The 27,643-nt window shown below is 47.2% G+C and overlaps 1 protein-coding gene across 4 annotated transcripts in view; it reads left to right on the top strand.

Annotated features, from left to right (window-relative positions):
- The window catches only part of EEF2K (eukaryotic elongation factor 2 kinase), a 70,006-nt gene extending 42,363 nt beyond the window's left edge, over window positions 1-27,643 (top strand). For 3 of the 4 annotated variants that reach the window (XM_055409649.2, XM_055409653.2, XM_055409650.2), the window contains 12 exons: window positions 747-896; window positions 1,120-1,252; window positions 1,478-1,605; window positions 2,274-2,475; window positions 4,443-4,510; window positions 9,113-9,190; window positions 10,009-10,071; window positions 11,416-11,550; window positions 11,663-11,851; window positions 18,051-18,175; window positions 22,908-23,086; window positions 24,365-27,643. In XM_055409649.2, coding sequence (XP_055265624.1) covers window positions 747-896; window positions 1,120-1,252; window positions 1,478-1,605; window positions 2,274-2,475; window positions 4,443-4,510; window positions 9,113-9,190; window positions 10,009-10,071; window positions 11,416-11,550; window positions 11,663-11,851; window positions 18,051-18,175; window positions 22,908-23,086; window positions 24,365-24,474 — 1,560 coding nt within the window. In that variant the 3' untranslated portion in view covers window positions 24,475-27,643. The remainder of the gene's footprint in view (window positions 1-746; window positions 897-1,119; window positions 1,253-1,477; window positions 1,606-2,273; window positions 2,476-4,442; window positions 4,511-9,112; window positions 9,191-10,008; window positions 10,072-11,415; window positions 11,551-11,662; window positions 11,852-18,050; window positions 18,176-22,907; window positions 23,087-24,364) is intronic. The other variant, XM_055409651.2, reaches the window with a different exon arrangement.

Below are 27,643 nucleotides of genomic sequence, written 5' to 3'. Positions count from 1 at the left end.
AAAATGGTTTCCTTCCATCTCATTGAATAGCCTCGCTTAGATGGCGCTCAGGGTGGGCTGCTGCTTCACTTCCTTGTCATCCAGAGGCCTGGTTCCTTCTGTCTTATTGTTTGCCATCTGCCAGGAGTTGCCCTGGACTGCATGGTCATTTCTGGCTCACTGGCAGATGTCCACCTTATAGCCTCAGGAAGGCCAGAGAAGGAGAGGGCAGGCTGGGGTTGCATCATCCCTGCTGCTTGCTTCCTATTGGCTGGGCTTAGTCACATGGCCACATCTAGCTGCAAGGGAAGCCAAGCCATGTCATTGCTGCTGGATGGCTGTGCATTGTGTTACAACTCAGGTTATCTTAGTCCATTTGGGCTGCTGTAACAAAATACAGGAGAATGGGTTTATGGGTTCATGCTGGCACCTTCTTGCTGTGTTCTCACAGTGTGTATGGAGTGAGGGAGCTCTCTGAGGTCTCTTTTTTCAGGGACTAATCCCATTCACAAGAGCTTTTCTCTCCTGACCTTATCACTTCCCAAAGGCCCCACCTCCTTAATATCATCACCTGTGAGCCTGAGATTTCAACAGATGAAATTTGGAGGGATCCATTCAGGCCATAGCAGGGGTTTTCATTCTAAAGAAAAAGGGGAACGGATTCTGGGGGAAATCAGCAGTTTCAACCTTTCTGCTCCAGCCTCTTATCAGAGGAGGGTGCCACCTGGGCCCTGCCCTTCCCCTGACTCTTCCCGCCCTCCCGCCAGGTGGACATCATGCAGATGTGCGTCATAGAGCTGAAGGAGAGACCGGGCCGGCCGCTGTTCCACCTGGAACACTACATTGAGGGCAAGTACATCAAGTACAACTCCAACTCGGGCTTCGTCCGTGATGACAACGTGCGCCTGACGCCACAGGTGAGGCTCCTGCAGAGCCCCGTGTCCATCTCAGCAGACCTTGGGCCCCTCCGAATTAAATAGGCCTTCTTTTTTTGTCCTTGACTCTGTACGCTCCTCCCTGCAGAGAAAGGCCCCCAGTGTGGGCAGAGCTGGGTTACCACAGCCCATCAGAGCCTGCCAGTGTCCACGCATCCCACAGCCTGGTCTCTGCGGTCACCTTTTCCTTCTTCTCGCCCCACAGGCCTTCAGCCACTTCACGTTTGAGCGTTCCGGCCACCAGCTGATTGTAGTGGACATCCAGGGCGTAGGTGACCTCTACACCGATCCGCAGATCCACACCGAGAGAGGCACTGACTTTGGAGATGGAAACCTAGGTAGGCTGGGAAAGCCAGCATGGCCCCAGAGACCGCGCTTCCCTGCAAAATCTCCAGGCTCTTTGTTCACCCGGGCAAGCAGGCCAAGGTGGTATATGGGCCTGCCCTAGCCTGTGGAGATGGGAGCTTGAGACGTCTGGCCCCTGCCATATTTAGGGTGCTCAGCGCTGCCCTGCCCCCACCCAAAGCAGAGCAATGCTCCAGACCCCCCCACTCTGTCTGCAGGTGTCCGCGGGATGGCTCTCTTCTTCCACTCGCATGCCTGCAACCGGATTTGCAAGAGCATGGGCCTCGCTCCCTTTGACCTGTCCCCAAGAGAGAGGGATGCAGTGAATCAGAACACCAAGCTGCTGGTAGGTATGAGCATGCGTGGACTGGCAGGACCAGAAAACTGTGCTTCCTGTGCGCTGGTGTCCCAGGCCCTGCGATGCTTAATTGAGGAGTATTGTGGCTGGAAGAATCTTAGTCCTGTCTGTGTCCCTCACCCCTTTTGAACCAGTGTACGCAGCCATCCTGAGTATCCCCACTAATAGAGGAATTGGGGTCTGCTTGATTTGGGCCCATTTTTGCCCACAGTGGGGGACCAGGTGTGTACAGAGAGTGAGTGGGGTGTGTGGTATGTGGTTTGTGTGATTCATTGACAAATGAGACTTGAACTTGGCTCACTGAGCACCTCTCTGTGTCTCTGTTGAAGCCCCATCACCACCCCTAGTACGTGGACCAGATATAAGGCCCTGTTGGCAAAGACCAGCTTGGGATTCTGCAGGACATCCCCCAGCTCAGGGCCATGAACGGTGGCCATCGCTTTGGGAGTGCTGGCCCTCTGAGCTCCTATTCCAGATGCCCCTTCTTAGAGGCCTTCGGGTTAATCCCCCACTGATTATTTTTAGATTTTCTGCCAGTCCCTAAGGCCTCTGTGGCTGAAGGGGCATCAGGTTTTGAGGGACCAACAGGCAACAGGAAGAACCCCTTGTTCCCAAAAGGTGCCTATTTGATGTGCATGTCCCTGTTAAATCTTCAGCAGTCAGCCAAGACCATCTTAAGGGGGACAGAGGAAAAGTGCGGGAGCCCGCGGGTGAGAACCCTCTCCGGGAGCCGGCCCCCACTGCTCCTTCGCCTCTCAGAGAACTCCGGAGATGACAACATGAGTGACGTGACCTTTGACTCTCTCCCTTCCTCTCCGTCTTCAGCCACACCACACAGCCAGAAACTGGACCACCTCCGTGAGTGATGGTTTGGCCCCTGGTTATTGTGATTGGAGGGGGCAAGCACCAGGTAGAACAGGGCTAAACTGGCTTTCACTTCTGTTAGAAAATCAGACATGCCAACCAAAGAGATTGATGGCCCAGATGACTTTATAGATAAGTTCTTTTAATAAACTTTCAAGATGCAGTCATCCAAATGCCGTAAAAACCACCTGTATTGTAGAAAACAAGGTAACGTTTTTCAGAGTGATTGAAATTTGCAAAAAGTTTTACACCAAAATTTGAAAAAACACCGAAAAAGAAAACTTTTATCCCAACCTCACTTATAAATATACGAGGCAAAAATTCTAAGTAAAGTATTAGCAGATAAAGACTAGTATCTTAAAGTCTGTCACAGCCAAAGAGGGCTTTTGCAGGAACCTGAAGGTTGTTCAGGGTTCAGAAACCAATTAGTATCATGTGATTAGGTCACAGGAGAAAAACAGCAATCATTATTTCTGAAGCTGAAGTGACAGTTTACTCATGTTATGGACAGACTTTACTTATGATATGGATGTGGGAACTGCAGGAAAGAGGAGAGGCAAGGCTGACTCCATGGTTCTGAGCTGAAGAACTGGCGGGACTCTGTGGTCAGTTATTCAGCTGAAAGAAGCCTCAGGGGAGCAGGAGAGGATGATCTTTTAATACATCACCCCCAAAAGGCCTTGGGAATAGTCTGGAGCAGGAGTTGACAAACTCTTTCTTAAAAGGCCAGAGAGTAAATATTTTATTCTTTATGGGCAATATAAACACGACCATTGACAATATTTAAAACAAATCAGTGTGGCTGTGCTCCAAAAAACTGTATGGTGGCTGAATTTTAAATTTTGTGTAATTTTTACATGTTACAAAGTAGGTTTGATTTTTTCAACCATTAAAAAATATGAAAAACTTTCTTAAAAACTATCTAAGAGGGCTTCCCTGGTGGTCCAGGGGTTGGAAGCCCACCTTGCAATGCAGGGGAAGCCGGTTTGATCCCTCTCTAGGAAGATCCCACATGCCACAGGGTAGCTGAGCCCACGTACCACAACTAGTGAGCCTGCGCTCTGGGGCCTGCTAGCCGCCACTGCTGAGCCCACATGCCACAGCTGCCAAAGCCTAATTGCCCTAGAGCTCATGCTCCACAGCAAGAGAAACCACTGCAGGGAGAAGCCCTCACTCTACAACCAGAGAGTAGCCCCCACTTGCAGCAACTGGAGAAAGAGCCCGCACGCGACCACAGACCCAGCACAGCCAAACATAAGTAAATACATTTTTTAAAAAGATTATTTTTAAAAAAAAGCATAAAAACAGCAGACAAGCCAGATTTGGTTAGTGGGAGTTTAGGACAGGAGATAAAGACTGGAATCTACCAGAATATTGTTGGGTTTTAAACCATCTAAGGCTTATCCCATTTGTAGCTACCTCCCATTTGTACCCCAAATGGACAAATGCCTTTTTTTTCATTCACAACCGCATCTCATTGATGGCTGACCGTGGGTCAAGCACATGATGCTGTTCAATACATTACACAATTGTATCACTGTTTGCATTATGAAAACCCCAAGGCAGCACAGCAGCTAAGCTACTTGCTCAGGACAAGTACAGGCAGCTGGCAAGTAGAGAGTCTCGGTAAATTCTCAAAGAAGAATCGTGGCCTCTCAGGTGCCAACAGCATTCTTCTCCCGTTTTTGTACTTTATAAATGTCAAAGAAAAAAGCCTTGGAAACTCCCTAGTGGTCCAGTGGTGCTTTCTATAGGACTCTTTGCTTTCACTGCTGAGGTCCTGGGTTTCATCTCTGATCAGGGAACTAAGATCTTGCAAGCCATGTGGTGTGGCCCCAAAAATAAGTAAATATAAATCTAAAATAAGAAAGGTTTGGTGGCAGTTGTAGATGGGTTAGATGGATCCTGTGAACTGTTCCAGCCGTGAAACTGCTGCCTTCCTCTGTTTTCTCCCTGCCCAGATTGGCCTGTGTTCAGCGACCTCGATAACATGGCACCTCGAGACCAGGACCCTTTGGACAACCATCGGGTGAGTGGAGGGGGGTGGGGAGCAGGGGTGGGTAGGAGTGGATGCCCTCCTCTGGGAACTGAGGGTGAGTCGTCCGATTCAGAGGTGGGCAGCCCAGGTCTGCTCGGGGCACTGGCAGGAGGGCACAGGCAGAAGCCTCTGGGAAGAGCAGGGTCCATTCCAGTTTCCGGAGGTGGTTAGAGCAGAGAATCCAAGTCAGCAACAGTGTGACCTTCTGGTACATCCTGGGCTCGGCCCTGGGTTTGGTTTGCCGTGTGTGTGTGTCTTAGGGGAGAAGGGGCTATGCTGGGTGTCCAGTGTGTAACGCACAGCACAGGCAGCTGTGATGCTCCCAGGTTGGATGAGCAGAACTGGCTTCCTAAGCCTCTTTGTGATTCAGCTGTAAGACACCAGAGATGATTTGTATTCAGAGGAACATATGTTATAGTGTCAAATTAAAAATTCATTAGAGGGACTTCCCTGGCAGTCCAGTGGTTAAGCCTCCACACCCCTACCATAGGGGACACGGGTTCCATCCCTGGTTGGAGAACCAAGACCCCACTTGCTGCATGTTGGGGCCAAAATAAATAAAAGTGGTTTTTTGTTGGTTTTTTTTTTTAAAAGACTTTGACATCCACTGAATAATTTACACTTACTAGCATATCTCAATCTAGACCCTTTATTTCATCAGAAATACTTATTCTGCATTTGGAGTTCATAGAATTTACAGTTGAAAGAGTAGATTCACATATGCCTGTTGTTATGTGACATAAGAAAAAGAGAAGTTATGTGAAAAAAGAAGTTCATCAGAATTTTTTAAACAGACTTCACAGAAATGTCACACTTGCACAGGCCAATAGCACCTTAAGCTGCCCTCTCAGCTCTGAAGGTTCAGCTTCACTCCTGACTGCTTTGCAGAGTTCTTGAGTGACAGAAAAAAGTAGAAAGAGCTGCACATATGGAATTGTCATTATGGGCAGACAGTTTTAAGACTCTGATAGATAATTCTCGGAGAAGGCAATGGCAAGCCACTCCAGTACTCTTGCCTAGAAAATCCCATGGATGGAGGAGCCTGGTAGGCTGCAGTCCTTGGGGTCGCTAAGGGTCGGACATGACTGAGCGACTTCACTTTCACTTTTCACTTTCACACATTGGAGAAGGAAATGGCCACCCACTCCAGTGTTCTTGCCTGGAGAATCCCAGGGACGGGAGAGCCTGGTGGGCTTCTGTCTATGGGGTCACACAGAGTCGGACATGACTGAAGTGACTTAGCAGCAGATAACTCTCATTTAATTCTCACATAACTTGTGAGGTAAATAATAATTTCTACTGCTCTCAGAATAGCTTTTATGTTTTCCTCTAGAATTAGGAGGGCTTCCCTTGTGGCTCAGCTGGTAAAGAATCCACCTGCAATGTGGAAGACCTGGATTTGATCCCTGGGTTGGGAAGATCCCCTAGAGAAGGGAACGGCTACCCACTCCAGTATTCTAGCCTGGAGAATTCCAGGGACTATATAGTCCGTGGGGTCGCAAAGAGTCGGACACGACTGAGCAACTTTCACTTTTTTTTCTAGAATTAGGATGAATTTTAGAAAATTCAGAGTAGGTTGAAAAGGAAAAGCTTCAGAAGATTAGCAAGGTGAAAAGTCTCCCTCCCACCTGTTGCCTCGGCCACTTGCTTGTCCCCAGCTCTGCTTGGGCAGTGCTCTCATTATCCCTGATTTAGTGATGGGGAAACTGGGGCACAGAAAGGTAAGCTTCTGGCTCATGGTTAATCAGTGATGGAGCCAGCATTCAAACCCAGGCCATCTGGCCTTGAACCCTCTGTGTACTGCTGTCCTTCTTGTTATTCTCCACCATTCTCAGATGAGAACACTGTGTTTTGGAGAGGTTGGCAGCCTTGCCCAGGGTCCCAGAGCTGGAACGTACAGAGCTGGGATTTGAGTGAGGCACCCTGTTGCCTGGCTTGGGGGTGGTTACCAAGGATGGGACACGTAGCCCAAGGTCTTGCAGAGAGTAGGTATGAAGAGGGGGCTGCCTGGAGCTTTTGAGTGTAGCCTGTGATCTGATTTCAAAAATAGCCTTTCATTCAACACACTGAACACTTCAGTTTAGCTGTCTGTAAATTGCATCTCAATTTTAAAAATTGAAATAGTTTAAAAAAATAGAATAGCTGTTTGACTCACAGAGAGCAAGGCCTGGGGGAGGGCAGTGGGAAGCCTGGGGTGCATCTAGAAACCAGGGCAGAGGCCTTTATAGGGTAATACAGCTTCTTGGGGTGGAGCGGATTCCTGGCCAGACCAGAGGCCAAGGATTCCATTGTGTGTGTCCCATGGCTCCCATCTGTCTTGGAGACTGATCCAAGTTTTATATTCATGGTAGTGATACCAAGCTGCTTTTAAAAATATATTAAGTAAAATAAAATGGCTTATTTAAGGAAAAATTATAAAAGAGAAGTATGAATTCGTGAGAGTTTTATTTCAAGGAAGAAGAGAATGGAGTCAGGAGGAGACTCATAAGAATTCTACATTTTAACAGAAATGTTTCAGTTCCTTTTAGAAATAAAAGATCTAAAGTAACTAAGGCCTAGTGTTAAGAGCTGTTGGAACTTAGCAACAGGGGCACAGGAGTTCATTTTAGAATTGTCTATTCTTATTGGTGCATTTGAAATGTCTCTAAGTGGAATAAAGAAGAAAAAAAATAAAAGTTTTAGCTGAGCAGTGATGCAGGTGACATGCAGATATGACCAGAATAGTGATAGACAAATGACTGAAGTTATAGAAATTCTAAATTATACCAGATTCCTTTTTACAATTAAATTCAGATCTAGAAGAATAAAAAATATGCCAAACTGACCTGTGCAGTTTTTGCAGAAGGCTTTCAGTTCAGTTCAGTTGCTCAGTCGTGTCCGACTCTTTGCGACCCCATGGACCACAGCACGCCAGGCCTCCCTGTCCCATCACCAACTCCAGAGTCCACCCAATCCCATGTCCATTGAGTTAGTGATACCATCCAACCATTTCATCTTCTGTCACCCCCTTCTCCTCCTGCCCTCAATCTTTCCCAGCATCAGGGTCTTTTCAAATGAGTCAGCTCTCCACATCAGGTGGCCAAAGTATTGGAGTTTCAGCTTCAACATCAGTCCTTCCAATGGATACTCAGGACTGACCTCCTTTAGGAGACTGGTTTGATCTCCGTGCAGTCCAAGGGACTCAAGAGTCTTCTCCAATACCACAGTTCAAAAGCATCAATTCTTCGGCCCTCAGCTTTCTTTATAGTCCACCTCTTACATCCATACATGACCACTGGAAAAACCATAGCCTTGATTAGACGGACCTTTGTTGACAAAGTAATGTCTCTGCTTTTTAATATGCTGTCTAGGTTGGTTATAACTTTCCTTCCAAGGAGTAAGCGTCTTTTAATTTCATGGGTGCAATCACCATCTGCAGTGATTTTGGAGCCCCCCAAAATAAAGTCTGACACTGTTTCCACTGTTTCCCCATCTATTTCCCATGAAGTGATGGGACCAGATGCCATGATCTTAGTTTTCTAAATGTTGAGCTTTAAGCCAGCTTTTTCGCGCTCCTCTTCCACTTTCATCAAGAGGCTCTTTAGTTCTTCTTCACTTTCTGCCATAAAGGTGGTGTCATCTGCATATCTGAGGTTACTGATATTTCTCCTGGCAATCTTGATTCCAGCTTGTGCTTCTTCCAGCCCAGCGTCCCTCATGATGTACTCTGCATATAGGTTAAATAAGCAGGGTGACAATATACAGCCTTGACGTACCCCTTTTCCTATTTGGAACCAATATGTTGTTCCATGTCCAGTTCTAACTGTTGCTTCCTGACCTGCATACAGGTTTCTCAGGAGGCAGGTCAGGTGGTCTGGTATTCCCATATCTTTCAGAATTTTCCACAGTTTATTGTGATCCACACAGTCAAAGGCTTTGACATAGTCAATAAAGCAGAAATAAATGTTTTTCTGGAGCTCTCTTGCTTTTTTGATGATCCAGTGGATGTTGGCAATTTGATCTCTGGTTCCTCTGCCTTTTCCAAAACCAGCTTGAACATCTGGAAGTTCATGGTTCACGTACTGCTGAAGCCTGGGTTGGAGAATTTTAAGCATTACTTTACTAGCGTGTGAGATGAGTACAATTATGCGGTAGTTTAAGCATTCTTTGGATTTATCCTTGGATCTTATCCTTTAAACCAGCCCTTGTTTTTCTGCCTGTGAAATGGGTGAGTCACTTAATAATAGCACTTACTGTGATCCACACTCTTTGAGTGTGACACCTCATTTCATCCTCAGAGCCCCTTGATATAGGTGCTATAGTGAATCCCCACAGCTCAGGAAACCAAGCTCAAGAGAGGCTGAGCAACTGTCCAGGGTCACAATTGGCAAGTCACAAAGCTTGGATCTGAGCCTAGGCAGTCTGTGTGTAGAGCCCACATTCTTCGCCACTATTTCTTGCTGCTCCCTTGTTACCCAGCCAACATGAGTAGGAGGAAGAGAATGTTAAGTAAGGAGATGGGGCAAAGAAGAGAGAGCAAAGGATGAGATTCCAGGTATCACCAACAGACATTCAGAGGACCTCTGAGACCCTAGGACCATCTTCTCTCCACAGGACTCTGAGAACAGTGGGGACAGCGGATATCCCAGTGAGAAGCGGGGTGACCTGGATGACCCAGAGCCCAGAGAACATGTAAGGGACCCCCAAGAAATGAGAACAGAGTCCCCTGTTGCCTAGTTGTCCAGAAGGATAGAGAACTAGGGGGGAATGTGAGTGGGTCTTAAGAGCATAAAGTAAATTAATATGTAAATCATTTCAGATAAATGCAGGGCAGAATATAAAACAGGTAATGGGGACTAGTAAGTTTAGTAAAGGGACAAGCATGGGGGATTAGACACAAGGTTGAAAATGGCAGGTACATCGCATGGTGAAGCTGGGACCTCTGGTTGCTAAGCAGAGAGGATGCTGGGCAGTGGGCCAGAATGGTGCTGGTATAGGTGGGCGGGCCCAGCTTAAAGGCACAGGATTCTGGCAGTCCCTCGGGAGGGCTCCGGAGGACGGAGAATGCCCTAAGTTGTCTTCCCAGCAGCATTCAGGTGAGGGCGATTTTAGGTAGGATCAGCTGCTTAGGTTTTGCCCAGTGCCAGAATGTAGCATGGGCATCAAGGCAGCCTTGCTGGGGGCCTCTGGTCTCAGCTTTGATACTGCGAATATAGACCGGTGATGGGAGCTTTGGCGAAGGGAAGAAGCACTTGGCCCAGTGTTCTCAGTGCCTGCCTACCAGGATCCTGTGCCTTTGAATCCATTTCATCTATGCACATGTGAGACCAGCACATCAGTCCTGCCTGTCTCCCAGCATCCTCTCTGCTTGGCAAATGTGCCCGCTTCCTGGGGGGGCCAAGCCAGTTCCCTGAGGAGGGCCCCCTGGGAGGGCTGGGCCAGTTCCACAGGAGGCGGCTCTTGGAAGGAAGGGCCTCTCTTTGGATCACTCTAATCTCTGCCTCCATCAGGGCCACTCAAACGGTAACCGGAGGTACGAATCGGATGAAGACAGCCTGGGCAGCTCCGGACGGGTAATGCACACCCAGGAATCCTCGTCATGGCTGCTGCTTATCTTTTCCATGCTGTCCGTTTCTCCCGCTTCATGTCACATCATTTCTGCTTGCCTGGGCAATTCATACATCCCCTAAAAGAAGATTTTGCAAAGGAGCCAATCCCTTTGGCAAATACTTTTCTTGCCCTGGGTGGGGTGCTGAGGGATCAGCAGGGAGGATTAAGGGAGATTAGGATGGCCCATCCTAGAGGCCACGCCCCTCAGCTCCTTCCAGTGTACATTAATTTATGAACACTTCTTGCAGCCACCCAGTGAGACAGGCTAACCCTATTCATCCCCTTTTGATATATGAGAAAATGAAGGTCTTAAGCGACTCTCCCCAGGTTACCTGGCTAATAATTCTAAGCAGCAGCTCAGGTGATCATCATCAAGCAAGTGTGGGAAAGATGAGCTTCAGGAACCCTCCTCTCTAGCTGACTCTGAGCCACACTTTGAACCTCTGGGCCTCCAGCCTTTGCTAAGGCGAGTCTCTCCCGCCTGCAAGGTTCTTCCTCCTCCCTGGTTGTATCTCCTCAAAGCCTGTCTGCTCTCCCAGGCTGGACCCCCGTGGCACCTCTCCCAGGAGCCTTCCCTGATAACTAGGGCAGGCTTGCCTCTTGCTGCTTCCAGAACACAGATTATTTATCACGTGGCATTTACTTACCATGCAATACATGCAGTATTTACTTACCACAAGGTATTTGTCAGTCAGGTCAAGGCCGCAGCGTGGTGTGGAGTCAGGGTTGTTCAACCACAGTGCCACTGATACTCTGGGCTAGGTCATTCTTTGTTGTGGGGGCTGCCCTGGGCACTGTAGGACATTTAGCACATGCGTGCACACACACTCATGTATGCACACAGCAGGCAGCCTATCTCTGTCCTTTGAGAATTTGGGACAAGGGTGTATTTAGCTGGGAGACATGATGTGTTTTCTAAGCCCAACAGCAGAAGCACCCGGGGCTTGTGCAGAGAAATCACAGTGGATTTGCTGACGGCTCTGAAGTCAGGCTCTTCTGGAGCCTTGTGTGGGGAGCAGCTCAGGGTCGAACCTCCCCGACCAACTCAGATGGTTAAGTGAAGGGACCCTTCTCTGAGCTGCTCAGTGTGTGGTGCTAGCCTCTGTGCCCTATTGCTTCAGCTTTGCTTCAGTGCCCACGAGCTGGCATCATTTAGGAGAGTAGAAATAGGCCCCGTTTGTCCAAGAAAACTTGACACCACATGTGTCCATGCCCCCTAACGTGCCAGGCCAGCTTTCGTAGCTGGGAGGGTGCATCCAGCCCCAGCCCCTCGCTTCTCTGGCCTGTAAGTGCCCGGTCCTCCCCAGGTCTGTGTGGAGAAGTGGAATCTCTTCAACTCCTCCCGCCTCCACCTGCCAAGACCTTCGGCCGTAGCCCTGGAAGTGCAGAGACTCAACGCTCTGGACCTTGAGAAGAAAATCGGGAAGTCCATTTTGGGGAAGGTATGGTGATGCCCTCTCTGCACTAACCTGGAGCTTCCCCAGCTGGCTGGGGGGCCCTGGGCTGTGGCTGCGACCTGCAGGCAGCCAGGCCCACCCACCATCTGTGTGGCAGGTCCATCTGGCCATGGTGCGCTACCACGAGGCCGGCCGCTTCTGCGAGAAGGACGAGGAGTGGGACCGGGAGTCGGCGGTCTTCCACCTGGAGCACGCGGCCGACCTGGGTGAGCTGGAGGCCATCGTGGGCCTGGGACTCATGTACTCGCAGCTGCCCCACCACATCCTGGCGGATGTCTCTCTGAAGGTGAGCAGGTGGGGGCTCAGTCAACCCATCACCCTTCCTTTCCTGAGTTTGTGAGCTTCCCTGGTGGCTCAGATGGTAAAGAATCTGCCTGAAGTGCAGGAGATCCAGGTTCGATTCCTGGGTCGGGAAGATCCACTGGAGAAGGAAATGCAACGCACTCTAGTATTCTTCCCTGGAGAGAGGAGCTCAGTCAACCCATAACCCTTCCCTCCCTGGGTTTATGCCCGGGAAATTTCCTGAGCATCACTTTGGGGCTGGGCTAACTTCCAAGTTAGCTGACACCGATAGAATTGGTCTCCGGTCTTGGGGACTGAGTACAGATGACAGTCACTTCCCAGGCAATTACAACATGGTGCGATGGGAGAAGCAGAAGATGCAAACAAATGAGGGAAGGGCCTCGGCTGGGGTTTCCTGATTGTCATTCCCAAGTGGCTAGAACGGACCTGGCACAGACTCCATATTCAGCATTCACTTGTGGAAAGAGTGAAAGAAGTGATCCCTAAAGCAGACCTGAAGACCCAGTGGAGTCAGCCAGGCACAGGGTGGGAGGAGCAGAGTGGGCAGAGGGAACAGCGTGGGTCTAGGCCCTGGGGAGACAGGCAGGGTGGGGTTTGGAGGACAGGAGGCCATCAGTGTAGCTGGAGGATGGCGTGTGAGGAGGAGGTAAGGAGATGAGGCCAGAGGGGGCCCAGACAGGACAGGTGTGATAGGAATCCGTGAGGGTATCTTCTCCCTGTTGGCCCCCCTGCTCTGTGGGCACAGTGGACAGGACCTGACCAGGCCTAGGGAGTGAGATTCTGTACTTGGAGAAGGGGAGAGGCCCTTGGTGTGCGTGTGCTTCCAGCTATCTGTCCCCATCCTCTCTGTCATGTAGGCCAGGCTTGTGGCTGGATGAGGCTGGGCTTGTCATGGACACAGGGTACCAGGCCCTCTTTGTGGGCCTGGCCATGGCCCAGAGGGTCGTGGGTCTCAGACTGGAAGAGGGTATGGGAAGACTCCCGACAGCCCTGTGGCTGAAAAATGTTTTTTTTTTAATATAGAAACGTTTACAGTGAAAAAGCCCCCTCCTACCTTTTCCTGCATCTTCGCATTCTCACATGTAATCGCAAGAGGGTATTCATTTCCTAGGGATAACCACCGACTGGATGGCCTAAAACAACAGAAATTCATTCTCTCATGGTTCTAGATGCCAGAGTCCAAAATCAGGTGTCCACATACCCATGATTTTCTAGCTTTGGTGGGCAGAGGCAATCTGGGGTGTTCCTTGGTCTGTGGGAGCGTCACTCCAGTCTGTTTCCATCTTCACATGGCCTCCTGTCTGTGTGTCTGTGTCTCTGTGTCTCTTTTCTTACGAAGACAACAGTCCTGTGGAGTTTAGGGCCCACCCTACTCCAGTATGACCTCATCTTCACTGATTAAATCTGTCTATTTGGAAAGACCCTGCATGCTACAGTCCAGAGAGTTGCAAAGAGTTGGCCATGACTAAGCAACTGAGCATGCATGCACAGGGATAACTCAAAGCCTTTTTAAAAGATATATTTATTTATTTGTCTTATTTTTTTGGCTATGGTGGATCTTCATTGCTGCACACGGGCTTTCTCTACCTGCGGTGAGTGGGGGCTACTCTTCTTTGGGGTGTGCAGGCTTCTCATTGTGGTGTCTTCTCTTGTTGAGGAGCACAGGCTCTAGGGCGTTCAGGCTTCAGTTGTTGCAGCACATGCTCAGTAGTTGCGGGTTGCAGGTGCTTTGTGGCATGTGGAATCTTCCTTGACCAGAGATGGAAACGAGTGTCCCTTGCATTGCAAGGCAGATTCTTAACTACTGGACCACCAGGGAAGCCCCTACAGCCATTTTTATTTCCTGTTTTAGATGGTGAAAGAGCAAGTTTGGTTGGGGGGAGGGGGTTTTGACAGGTAGATGAATTGTCCCGCATTTTCTAGTCTCCATGCTCCCTGAGGGCTGGATTGAATATATCTCATTTAGCCAGTGGTATGCTGGCAAATGCTTAAGGACTGGTTCTTGCAGGTGGGGAGGGCATGTTTGTTCATATATGTATGTAAGCTTATTAGACATTTAGTGATAAAGTGGAGCATACAGTTTACAAACAATAATAAAAATATCCTATTGTGAATTCCATATGGTCAATTTATCCTCACAGAATTCTTTCGCTAATTTTTGTGGTGCTCATATCTGTAGCCTCCTTCTGGTTGTGGTTGATGAAGGAGTAAAGTTCTGACGTGGATACTGGTTGATAATTTCACTTACTTTAGTGAGTAAAATGGAATTGAAATAAACAAGTTCTTTGTCAGAGTTGGAACTTCATTCAGTTGCTGCTGACATGAGCAAGACTCTTTTGCTGAATCAGATGATAGTATTAAATACTGAAGAGACTCCAGTTTCTTGCGCTCATCACAATGCAATGGCTACAGACACAGCATACTTTTAAATGAATCTGCACTATTAATATTTTTGCCATCTCTTGGTGTAAATGCTCCCACTGTGGCCAATGTCCAGGTACTAACATGACATCACTGAGCACAGAGTTGGAAGGAATGCATAGCAGTACACCATTATATAGCACTTCCACTATGCAGATTCCATAGGCCAGGGCTCTCAATCAGGCATTTTTGCTTCCTGCTTTTCCATGGAATGCTTAGCAGTGTCAGGAGATACCTTTGGTTGTCACAGCTCTGGGAGTTCAGCTGGTTTCTAGTAGACAGAGACCAGGGATGCTGCAAATATCTACAGCACACAGACCAGTCCCCACACAACAGAATTATCCTGTCTAAAATGTCGTTAGTGCTGAGTTTGAGAAGCCCTGCAATGGATATTAATAACCTCAAGAGCATAGATAACAGTAAAGCAGAGTTAAATAATTAGGAAGTGATGAGCTTTGGGTGTCTGTTACCTTTCATTTAACTGTAAGTTAACGTAATTTAATTTCTAATAAAGTCTGAGTTTTATGAACCCACTCGAGTACTTTTGCCTGGGTAATCCCATGGACGGAGGAACCTGGTAGGCTGCAGTCCACTGGGTTGCAAAGAGTTGGACAACTGAGCGACTTCACTTTCACTTTTCACTTTCATGCATTGGAGAAGGAAATGGCAACCCACTCCAGTGTTGTTGCCTAGAGAATCCCAGGGGTGGCAGAGCCTGGTGGGGGGCTGTCTGTGGGGTCGCACAGAGTCAGACACGACTGAAGCGACTTAGCAGCAGCAGCAGCAGCTGTGTTTTATAACTGGTTTGCTTTCACATCATTTTTCACAAGCTTGTAGAGCCAGCTCCAGGATTCCTGCCACATTTGGCCTGTTCTCCCAGCATCTGGGGCAGAGAGGACACTTAGGAGTGTCTGAGGCCTAAATAAAGGAATGCCGAGGCCCAGAATGAGTGGTGAGGGTCCAGGACTGGGGAGACCTTCTCTCTGAGACTCCCTGGTAACTCTTCTTATGATCTCAGGCTATTTACACCAGTCACACCCAAGCCCCTTTGTAAAGGGATGTAGAAGCTATTTTAGTTTTCTCATCTGAAGGCATCTCAAAGGCCTTTCTCTCTAGGACCGGCTCTGGCAGCCAAAAAAACATGGGTAAGTGCCCTGAAAAGCTACTAGCCCATCTCTCACTTTCCCCACAGCCCCCATTGTTTGCACCTTTTCGTATTATCTTGCTAAGACATTCACTCACCCACGCTAAGTGCATGCTAAGTTGCGTCAGTCATATCCATCTCTGTGTGACCTTATGTACTGCAGCCTGCCAGGCTCCTCTGTCCATAGGAGTCTCCAGGCAAGAATACTGGAGTGGGTTGCCATGCCCTCCTCCAGAGGGTCTTCCCGACCCAGGGATCGAACCCATGACTCTTATGTCTACCTGTGGTGGCAGGAGGGTTCTTTACCACTAGCACCACCTGGAAAGCCCACTTATCCAGTGCACATTTTTGAGCGCTCCTACACTCTGGGCAGTGTCCTAGGTTATTATGGACAACAGCAAACCTTTCAGATGGAAAAGAATGTAAATACAGGTAATAATTAACAAATGAAAATATTCCCAACAGAAGTAAAAATAACTGACCTTTATTGAGCACTTCCTGTGCCAAGCATTGTTCTTAAGTGAGGGATGGGATAATATGACAGGGAATGAGTAACTGGATAGGCCTCCTTTCTTGGAGGTTAGTTCCCTGACTGAACATCCTGGCATCACTGACTCTATGGACATGAGTTTGAGCAAGCTCCGGGAGTTGGTGATGGACAGTAAAGCCTGGCGTGCTGCAGTCCATGGGGACACGGCTGAGCAACTGAATTGACTGACTCCCTGACTGAACCTGTGCCCCCTGCAGTGCAAGTGCAGAGTCTTAACCAGCAGACTGCCAGGGAAGTCCCAATGGATAGGCCTCTTGTTATTAAGAGATTGATTCCAGGCACAAGGGGGGCTGGGAAATGTAGTTTTTAGCTGGTCAGCCATGTGCCAGCAAAAATATGGCAGGGGATAATGGATATGGGGGACAACTGGTAGTCCCTGCCACACTTCTTGAAGCTTGAAGGTTGAGAAGGGCCTCATAGACTGATAGGAGAGCTTTGTATTTGTCTCCAAGTGAGAGCAGCTTTCAGAGAAGGCAATGGCAACCCACTCCAGTACTCTTGCCTGGAAAATCCCATGGACGGAGGAGCCTGGTAGGCTGCAGTCTATGGGGTCACACAGAGTCGGACACGACTGAAGAGACATAGCAGCAGCAACAGCAGAGCAGCTTTGATAGAGTAATATGACCGACTTGAGCTTAAAATCTCTCTCTGGATAGGAGAAGCATAATAAAAGCAGACGGGAATATACACTGGTGTAGCCACTGTGGGAAACAGTCAGCTCCTCGAAAGGCTAAACAGAATTATATGTGATCCAGAAGTTCTAGGTTTGTGTGTGCATGCTCACTTGCTCAGTTGTGTCCAACTCTTTGCAACCCTCTGGTCTGTAGCCTGCCAGGCTTCTATGTTCATGGAATTTTCTAGGCAAGAATACTGGAGTCAGATGCCATTTCCTACCCTGGGGGATCTTCCCGGTCTAGGAATCAAACCTGCGTCTCTTGTGCCTCCTACATTGGCAGGCAGATTCTTTACTTCTGTGTCACCTGGGCTTCCCTACTCCTTGGTATGTGTGCTTAGTCGCTCAGTCATGTCCGACTCTTTGTGACCTCATGGACTGTACCCCGCCAGGCTCCTCTGTCCACAGAGATTCTCCAGGCAAGAATACTGGAGTGGGTTGTCATACCCTCCTCCAGGGGATCTTCCCAACACAGGGATTGAAACCAGGTCTCCCCCATTGCAGGCAGATTCTTTACCAGCTGAGCCACAAGGAAGCCCACTCCTGGGTATATAACCCCCCAAAATAGATACATACATCCACACAAAAGTTTGTAGGCAGGTGTTCATAGAGAATAGCTATAAAATGAAAACAACCCAAATGTCCATCACCTGATGACTTATGAACAGATAAACAAATTGTGGCATATTCATACAATGGAATGTTTTTTGGCCATAAGTAAGAATGAAACACTGATAGAAGCTGTATGAAATGAACTTTGAAAACTTTATGCCAAGTGGAAAAAGCCAGACACAAAGGACGACTTGTTATATGATTGCATTTATATAAAATGCCCAGAATAGGGAAATCTCTAGAAACAAAATGTAGATTAGTGGTTGTCCAGGGCTGGGTGGGGGTGGATGGGGAGCAATTGGGAGCTCATAGTTAAAAGGTGTGGTGTTTTGATTTCTTTTTGACTTAATGAAAATATTCTGAAATTAATTATGGTGATGGTTGCACAATCTGTAAATATACTAAAAACTGCTGAGTTGTACACTTTAATTGAATGAATTATATGAATTATATCTCGATAAAGCTGCTAAAAATTTTAAAAGAATTGGAAGCTGGGAGCCCCTGTTGGAAGTGGACAGATGATGTGTCTGGCAGAATCACATCAGATAGAGGTGGGAGTGGACTAAGCTTCCATTTCTCCCTGCCTGATGGGAACCTCCAGGGAGCTCTTTGCAGCAGGGTAAGCCCTGTTCTCTTTCTCACAATGTGCAGTTCTACAGCAGCCCCAACCTGAAGCTCTCAATTCAAGAAACAAGGAAAAGATTGACGTATGAGATTCTGGCAGCCCCTCACATATAATGCTCTTTTTTTTTTCTCTCTCCCTCTTTGGTTTGTATTAACAGGAAACAGAAGAGAACAAAACCAAAGGATTTGATTACTTACTGAAGGCAGCTGAAGCTGGTGACAGACAGTCCATGATTCTGGTGGCACGAGCCTTTGACACTGGCCAGAACCTCAGCCCTGACAGGTACTGTGGCCGTGGCTCAGGTGGAGCTGGTGGGAACCTGGGATGCAGGTGGGAGCCTCCCCTCTGGAATCAGAACAGACCTGGGTTCCAGGTGTGCCTCTCCCGAGTACCAGCCCTGTGATCGTGGGCAAGTGGATTTACCTCCCTGACCTCAATTTCTTCATCGTGTCAAATCAGAATACCCATGGAACCTGCACCCTAGGGCGGTAGTGTGTGGCAGTGTGACGGTTAAATGAGATGATGCCTGTAATTTCACTGGCACATAAAGTGAGAGAGAAGTGGCATCTTAGCCATTTTATGTAAAGATTTGTCTGAGAAAGTGTCTGAAGGGATATGGAGCATCAGGTCCAAAGCCAGTTGTCTCTAGATGATAGGACTAGGGGTGATTTTAATTGACTCTTCCTATTTTTGTTTTTACTATTTTCACTTCTAAGAGGGAGTGGAGGGAAGGAAACAAACTCTAGGGGAGTTCAGTCCTGGTGTGAGTTTTCCAGAATGGTTTGGGCTTCCTTGGTGGCTCAGGTGATAAAGAATCTGCCTGCAATGCAGGAGACCCAGGTTTGGTCCCTGGGTCAGGAAAATCCCCTGGAGAAGGGAATGGCTACCCACTCCAGTATCCTTGCCTGGAGAATTCCATGGACAGAGAAGCCTGGCAGACTAGTCCACGGGGTCGCAGAGAGTCAGACAAGACTGAGCAAGTAACACTTCGACTTTTTTTTCCCCACTTTTTTGAGACCCCTGGCAGCTACAACCCTACAGGTGTTAACAGCTTTTCCCTTATGCGTCTGGCAGAGATGCCGGGATTGGATTCTCTGGTGGCAAGAGAGGAGAATGGCATGTTCATCTCGGGTCTTTGGCTTGGCTTGTGGGAGGTCCCAGAAGTCCAGGAGCAGAGGACGGTTGAGGGAATTCAACTCTCAGTGGGACCCACTGCTCACTGGCTCCCAGTGGATCTCAGCTTCCCGCTTTGTTCTCAGGCGCCTGTGGCTTTGTGGAAGGGACAGTGTCCGAACCTCCAGGATTGGGGCAGCTTGGCACTTCCCTCCTATGTGGGTCATGTTTCCATCTCCCTCTCACTGAGATTAAAAGCAAAGTCAAGACTGTGGCTCTGTCATGTCAAGCTCTCAGGGTCTAAAATGTCTGAATTACATATCATGCAAACGTTTGTCCGCTGCCTGCTGTGTAGCTGTAATACGCCTTATATTTGGGTGCGCTTTCATGTCTGTGATTTTATCTCACTGAGAACTGGAATTGGGTCTCCCGCATCTCCTCAGTGCCAGTGCTTAGCTCAGGGCCTGGCTCAGTAGTTGTTTGAATGAAAGAATCAGCACTTCTCCTTGACACAGACCAGGCAGCATTTAGGGGCTTATTTTATGGATGTGTGGTTCTAAGAAGTGAAGGGGCTTGTCCGCAGTTAAGTGGCCAGTAAGTAGCAGGGCCAAAACTTAGGTCTTCTCACCCTTTCTCCAGTGGACTGTATATTAGCCTGCTTCTTAGGGGGCTCAGAGTCACTGGCATGAAGCGGAGGCGAACAAAACAAACATGACATGATTTTGTCCGAAATCAAATGCCAACATCTGTGATGTCCTTTGAGACTTCCCTGTACCTCAAATGGTAAGGAGTCTGCCTGCAATGCAAGAGACCAGGGTTCAGTCTCTGGGTCTGGAATATCCTCTGGAGAAGGGAAAGGCAACCCACTCCAGTAACCTTGCCTGGAGAATCCCCTGGACAGAGAAGCCTGGCAGGCTATAGTCCTTGGGGTCGCAAAGAATCAGACACGACTGAGCGACTCACACACACACACAGGATGCCCATTGAGTGCAGTGGGGAACGACCATGTGGGTGTGGGGATCTGGTACTGGGCATTGAATATCTGTATCTGAGGCCCTTAAAAAGATCTTTACTATATGTGTTTTCTCTTTATGTTCTCTGTCTACTTTCTCTTTTTATTTGAGATGATCGGTTTCTTGTTGTTGATGTGTTAATAATTATATATATCATATATATATTATATATATATATAATATAATATATATATTATATATATATAGGCTTCCCTTGTAGCTTAGCTGGTAAAGAATCTGCCTGCAATGCAGGAGACCCCAGTTCAATTCCTGGGTTGGGGTGATCCCCTGGAGAAGGGATGGGCTACTCACTCCCAGTATTCATGGGCTTCCCTGGTGGCTCAGACGATAAAGGATCTGTCTGCCAATCCAGGAGTTGTGGGTTTGATCCCTGGGTTGGGAAGATCCCCTGGAGGAGGGCGTGGCAACCCACTCCAGTATTCTTGCCTGGAGAATCCCCAGGGAAAGAGGAGCCTGAAGGGCTACAGTCTGTGGGGTCACAAAGAGTCGGACACAACTGAGGACTCAGCACAGCTGCTGCTGCTGCTGCTGCTAAGTCACTTCAGTCGTGTCCAACTCTGTGTGACCCCATAGACGGAAGCCCACCAGGCTCCCCCATCCCTGGGATTCTCCAGGCAAGAACACTGGAGTGGGTTGCCATTTCCTTCTCCAATGTGTGAAAGTGAAAAGTGAAAGTGAAGTCGCTCAGTCGTGTCCGACCCTTAGCGACCCCACAGACTACAGCCAACCAGGCTCCTCCATCCATGGGATTTTCTAGGCAATAGTACTGGAGTGGCTTGCCATTGCCTTCTCCGCTCAGCACAGCACACATATATATTTTGGCCTTGTGGAATGTGGGATCTTAGTTCCCCAATCAGGGATCAAACCCATGCCCTTTGCAGTGGAAGCGTAGAGTCCTACCCATTGAACCATCAGGGAATTCCCTGTAAAAATTTTTATTTTTTTCAGGCTATTAGCTCTTTGGTATATGAGTTGACCTAAAGCCTTTTTTCAGAGATGGCTACCATAGATTTGGGGCAGCAGGGAGAACATGTGCCACACAGTGCCCATTTTCTATTGGGTCTGGAGACATGCTTGTTTTTAATATCTGTGTAGTTAAATCAATCAAGATTTTCTTCCGTAACATCTTCTAAAGTCTTACTCTTCTTCCACATTCCAAGCAGCCCCAGCCTCTTACATTCAGGGAGCATTAATGAGAGTCAGCTATTTGCACTTAAGGGGTTTTCCTCAGAAGTTACCATCTCGTAGGAGAAAGAAAAGTCATTGGAAATTTCAAGGCAGGGTGGACATACTAACCACTGGGTGTGGAGTTGGATGAGGTGGGTGGGGAGAGAGTAGGCCCTTTCCCTTCTTTTACATTTAATGTGTTGGGAGCAGTTCTGCCTTGCCTTTCAAGACTAGAGAGGGTCAAAGCTGAAAGAATTGACATCAACTAGTTTAGTGGTTTCCAATCCACTGTTCAAACCCCAGTCTTATGGATGTGCCACAAATAATTTTCAAATAACTTCCTTTCTTAATAAAATAAAATGGAGTCAAGATTATCTCCTGACATCATCCCAGCCAGCCACTTCAGCAGACATTTATAGAGGTTGCGCTGTCTGCCAGTCACTGGGAATGCAGCTGTGAATAAAACAGACAAGCTTCCTGCCTTCCTAGAGCTTCCATTCTAGCCAGGGAAACCATAATAAACAAGTGACTAACAGGAGAATTACAGATTGAGGTAATGGTAAGAAATAAAGTGTTTGGGGCCAGCGTCTCTGAAGAAGCTGAGCTGAGGTTGGAGAGGTAAGGAGCCAGGTATGGGAAGAGTTAAAGGAAGGATGTTCTAAGCAAAGGGAGCAGCAGGTGCAAAAGCCAAAGGGCGGATAGGAGCTGGCACGTTTGAGGAGGAGAAAGTGACCCAGCGAGTCTGGCATGGCTGACGGGAGCTAAGACTGGAGGGTGAAGCCGGGTCCATATATATGTGTATATACACAGCTGTAGCTCCAGGAACATTTCATGAGGCACGCCAGTCTTCTTATCTGTGTGTCTCTTTGCTCTTTCCTGATGTGCTATAGTTACTCACATGTTTGGTAATAAGCATTAATACACCCCAAGGAAAAGAGCCCACTGCCCTGTTTACTCTTTATTTTGTTTTGCTCAGATTTGGTTGGAACGTGTGTCTGTCCTTGGGGGATTTGGCCACTGTGCGGCCGTAGGAATAAGAGTTGAGGATGAAGAGTTGAGTCAGAAGGGGGAAGTCAGCTATTCTGGGGTAAACCCTCCATTTTCTGGAGGAAAGCCAGAGCTGGCCAGCAGAGGCAGAGAAAGGGCTGAATGACTTCTGTCAGAAGGTTCTGGGGGCTTTGGTGAAGGGTACCCCACCCACCTCTTCTCCTGCATGAGTTATAGGGCAAATTGGTTGGGATACCACCCACTGCTAATGCAAACCCATAGAGTGGTTTTTTTTGTCTTTTTTGGCCTCCCTGTGCAGCTTGTGGGATCTTAGTTCCCCAGCCAGGGATTGAACCCAGGCCATGGCAGTGAAAGCACCAAGTCCTAACTGGGACTACCAGGGAATTCCTATAGGGTGATTTTATGCAGACTAGGAAAATGTTCCCCTTCCTCAAGATGCTCAACTTCCATCTGTTGGAAAATTATTGTACTATACCAGTTTTGTTAGGGAAAACTACTTGACCGCTATTGTAATAAATATATAGATCTACAATGTGAATGACAGCCCTTAGGTGGCATTGGATACTATGGGTCCTGAAGCATAGGTGGTGGCCGCACTGGGATCCCTGACTTGCCCCTCCTGCTGATGGGCCTCCTCCTTCCGGCCCTGTTGCCATGGTAACTTCCTCTTTTCCTTTATATCTCCTGGCAAGGTCCCAGAGCTGGCCAGAGGCTCTCCACTGGTACAGCACTGCCCTGGAGACAACTGACTGTGATGAGGGTGGGGAGTATGATGGGATGCAAGACGAACCCCGGTACATGCTGCTGGCCAGGGAGGCGGAGATGCTGTTCACAGGCGGCTGCGGGCTGGAGAAGGACCCGCAGAGATCAGGTAGGGCCTGGCTGACCTGCCCCTGGGGTGGGACAGGGCTGGATAGTGAAAGAGACATAATTCCTCTCTCACTGGGAATCACAGCAAGATGCAAGACTCTCTTCTTTCCATTCTGGTTGGGAGAAAGATTCATACTGGTCCTATATTTTGCTAGGCTGGATAGCCATATGATGCTTAGAAAGGGGCTTTATGAAGTTGGTATGCAGATGAACCTTTTTAATAGTCACATGCTAGAAATTTGGGAGGTTTGTTTGCAATTCAAAAATTGAGCTGACATTTTCATAAAATTCACCATTTTAAAGTGTATAGTTCTGTGGTTTTTAGGATGTTCACAGTGTTATGCCGTCATCATCAGTTCAGTTCAGTTCAGCCGCTCAGTCGTGTCCGTCACCACTACCTAATTCCAGAACATTTCCATCATGCCAGAAAGAAACCTGGTACCTATTAGCAGAGACTCCCTATTTCCCCTTCCTGCTGTCTCTGGTGACCACTAACCTACTTTCCGTCTTTATAGATTTACCTGTTTTGGTCCTTTCATATCAATGGGCTCACAGTAGGTGACCTTTTGTGTCTTCCTTCTTTCAGGGTTCATTCATGGTGTAGTATGTGGCAGTACTTCATTCCTTGTTATTGCTGAATAACATTCCATTTTATAGATACTACATTTTGTTTATTCATTCATCAGTTAATGCATATTATATGTATTAAATAACATGATAGGCATACTGAACTCCTGGTTTCGCAGGGATAGGATGAGGCTAAGTTTAAAAGTTTTTTTTAAGGTAGTATAACAAAATCAAGCAACTAATACTGTAATTCTGTAACCTTTTATTCGAAACTTCTAAATCCAAAAGCACTGATATGTTCTCCACAAATTCACACTCATTCATTTGGTGGCCAAACCTGTCTAGATACTTCATCCCTTCCACTTTCATATAGCCCCAGTTTGTCCAATAGAAGTCCTCAGCCTGATTCTCAATGAATCAGTTGGAATCACCCACGGCCCCTAAACAAATCACTGTGCTTACTGGGATGGCTTACTCAGGGTGGCTGTGCCTAAGTCCCAACCAATCCCAGTGGCCTGGTGAAGAACAGGGAAGGTGCTTTGATTGACCCGGCTTGGATCACGAGCACACTCAGAGCCCCACCCAGGTTATGTGCAGGGATAGGCTGGAAGGAGTCACCTCCGTGTGATCTTCCTGGAGAGGGGTCAGGGATCCCGGGCAGCAAAAACAACAGGCTCTTCACCGCTCTGTGCCCTTCTTTGCTTTCTTTCAGGCGACTTGTACACCCAGGCAGCCGAGGCAGCGATGGAAGCCATGAAGGGCCGGCTGGCCAACCAATATTATGAGAAAGCGGAGGAGGCCTGGGCCCAGATGGAGGAATAACTTGCTGGAAAAATCCACTGCCAGCCAGCCCCAAGTTACAGGGCTAGGAGAGGGGGGAAGAAAAAGACTTCTTATTTAGGGTTGTTTGGGGGCTGGAGCGGGCAGATGTTTTTAGTAAATCAACTTTTGTATATTATTTTTTAACTCTTGAAAATGTCTTTGCTACCAGTGGAGACACTGCAGCTGTCCCCTAGGGCACTGGGGATTGAAAGAGCAGCCTAATGAACCAATGTATCTTTCTGAGGTTCTTTTTCTGTGTTTTGTTGTGGTTATTGTTGTTGTTGTTGTTTGTCATGAGATGTAAGAAAATGTATCTTTTCTGCCCTGGATGGAAAATATTAAAGCTTTGCTCATCAGTCTTTTCAGGCTGGGCTGAAATCTCAGGCCCACAGAGCCTGTGTTTCCCGAGTCAGGATGAGGTAGGCAAGAGCAGAGCTGCATGTTAGCTTTCCATGAGGTGTGTATTGTCATGTCTGTCTTAGAGCAAAGCTGTCTTTCTCAGAGCATTTGGAAGAGTGTGTGTGAGACTGTACATCTCCCAGCCCCCCTTCTGCCATGGGGGAGGGCCCACACACTGTTTTCTTATCTTTTAATTTCCTTCCTGAAATGCAACTGACTTTGTGGAATACAGCCAAATTACATTCTGAAGTGTGTTTTCCACAGTGGGCTTTACAAAACAGGTTTGATTTCTATATGCACACTTTTACTACCTCTAATTCCTGCCTCAGCTCGTGTGGAAGTGGGTGCACCTCAAAGCTTTTACATATAAGGGCTGTGGCTTGGAAGGTTGAAGCCTTTCCTCCAAGCAGACATGTACTCTGCATCTCAGTGGCAGCATCCACAGTATGACTGAAGTACCCCTTGTACAGTATTCCTCTGTATTTTCTTAGCATCTGACGTTCTTATGAAGAATCTGCTCCCAACTCCCATCCTCGGCATTTTCTGCTTGAAGCTTGGCTGATTTTCTTGTCATTTGCAGTAGGATGCTTTCAGCAGCAATCCCTTGAGATTTGTTTAAGCTGTTGGAGAATGAGAGGGCAAGAACTACAAACACTCATTAATTCCAATGGTTTCCCCAGGGCCAGGCTATGGCTATCTGTATTTAATGAGCGTTCTCTTTAGAAGGATTTCAGATTTAACATCAGTGTGATTTCAACTGATGTTTCAAATAGCAAAGAAAACAGACTGCTTTGATCAACCCCAAGTGCTAAAGCAACATCTCTTTGTTTAAAAATCAAAACATAAATAATAACAGAGCGTAACATACAAACCAGTTCATTAAGACAGGTCCTTCAGCATGTTAGTGTTAAGTAACTGTGGAGTCATGACCCTCTGCATGTATTCGGTTCCAAAGTTTAAGAGCGTGCCCTAAAGAAAAAATCAAGCAGAGTTAAAATTACCCTTGAAAAATCCTTTGGATCACCTATAAATGACAGGTACCCCTGTTTTTGTATTTGGACTCACCATAACCAGTTTCCTCCAAAAGCTGGAACTAATTACCTTTTTGCCGTTTGCACAAATCAAGTCGTTGGCTTGCCTTAAGTTGTTTGTGTGTTTTAAACCAGTGCATATAGTTATTTTGCATTTGTTAAATGTAAGCTAGAAGCAACTTTGACTTTTCTCTTCAAAGTTATCAAACCTCATTAACTGATGCTTTTGTTGTTGCTGTTGTTAGTTCAACCAGTCTCCTCGCTCTCTGAGATTTATTATGCAAATCACTTATGTTCCTTGACCACCTGTCTCATTTCTTAGTTACATGTCAGTGCTTTTCTGTAACACAGGGATCGGCAACTTTTTTCTAAAGGGTCAGATAGTAAATATTTTAGGCTTTGTGGTCTCTTGCAACTACTCAGCCTTGCCGTTGTAGTGCAGAAACATTGGTGAATGATACCTAAATGAATGAGTGCAGCTGGTGTTCCAATAAAACTTTATTGACAAAAACAGCCTGCCTGGGCTATAGTTTGCCAGCCCCTGCTCTAATCCTGACTAAGCCTTACTATATTAAACCCTGAAGCTGAGCATTATCTCAATTTTTCTTCAATCTCTAGTGCTTAAAATCACAGTGCCTTGGCACCGAGTAAGCACTCATTAAATTCATAAAAATGGAGTATTTGTGGCTCTGGTTCCTCCAGCCTGTCAGGAATGGCTTGGTCACCTGTGCAATTCCACCCATCCAAATGGCTTTATGGTGGTCCCCTTCTCCTGTAGGAGACTGGAATGGCCTGGATATACTACAGCTAATCAAATGCTTCTTTAAGGACCAGTGAGAGCAAAATTATCTGCAAGACACAAATCCTTCTGAGCCAACAGAACTTACTCCACCTTCAAAAGATAGTTCTGTGCCTTCTAAAATTGGTTAGGGCATCTTCTTTTTCCACAAATGCTGGGCATCCAAAAAGCAAAAAAACCTCAGGATATTCCAGCCCAACTGGGAAGATATCAGAGACTATCTTCAAGTACAAGAAGCAGGTGAAGGTCCAGGAGATTAGCCGAGTCAAGGATATAATCAGTATCTTCAATCACAGATGGAAAATCCAAGGTTCTGAAAGGTAGACTCTTTCCAAATATACTGCTGGTTAGAGGCTAAGCTGAAGCCAGGATCTGAGAGCTACTCTTAGTTAGAGGATCCTGGGAATAAAATTTAAAATTAAACTGGAGTGAACTGGATTGTAATGTCTCTCAGTTTTGCTATAGGTTTAAAAAGAAAAAAAAGCAGGCTTTATGGATATAAGTAGGAAAAAAAATCCCTAACCCCCAGTGCAGCTGGATGTCCTTATTCCCTCCTCACCTGAGGCCCTATGGGAATTTATCCTCAAATGCAACCTTGATGAATCAAGCCAGGTAACTTACTGTTGTTGCTATTTTAATGACTTCCTTTCCTTTCATCCCAGCACATTTGTCTGCAGTACTAGACATGTTTTACAAATCAACAAAATGTTTACACAAGTATGTGCAGCTTGTGGGCGGGGGGGCAGGGGGAAGGAGACAAAATATGCATATTCTCTGCAATTGTGCCTGTTACTCATTTTTTCTAATCTCTGAGGTAACCGTTTAACTTAGACAAGGTGGACACTGGGTGGGACCCAGAGAAGTGGCTTGTATTATAGATTTATTTTTGCAAATGTATTAAGTTCAATTTTGCCTTTCCAAATAAAGTGATTTCTTTCTT

Source organism: Moschus berezovskii, chromosome 27 (assembly GCF_049115385.1).
Source record: "Moschus berezovskii isolate FMDL1 chromosome 27, NW_MosBer_1.0, whole genome shotgun sequence".
NCBI classification, from domain to species: domain Eukaryota; kingdom Metazoa; phylum Chordata; class Mammalia; order Artiodactyla; family Moschidae; genus Moschus; species Moschus berezovskii.
Note: the sequence above shows the minus strand (reverse complement) of the source record. Positions and strands in the feature narration are given on the sequence as shown.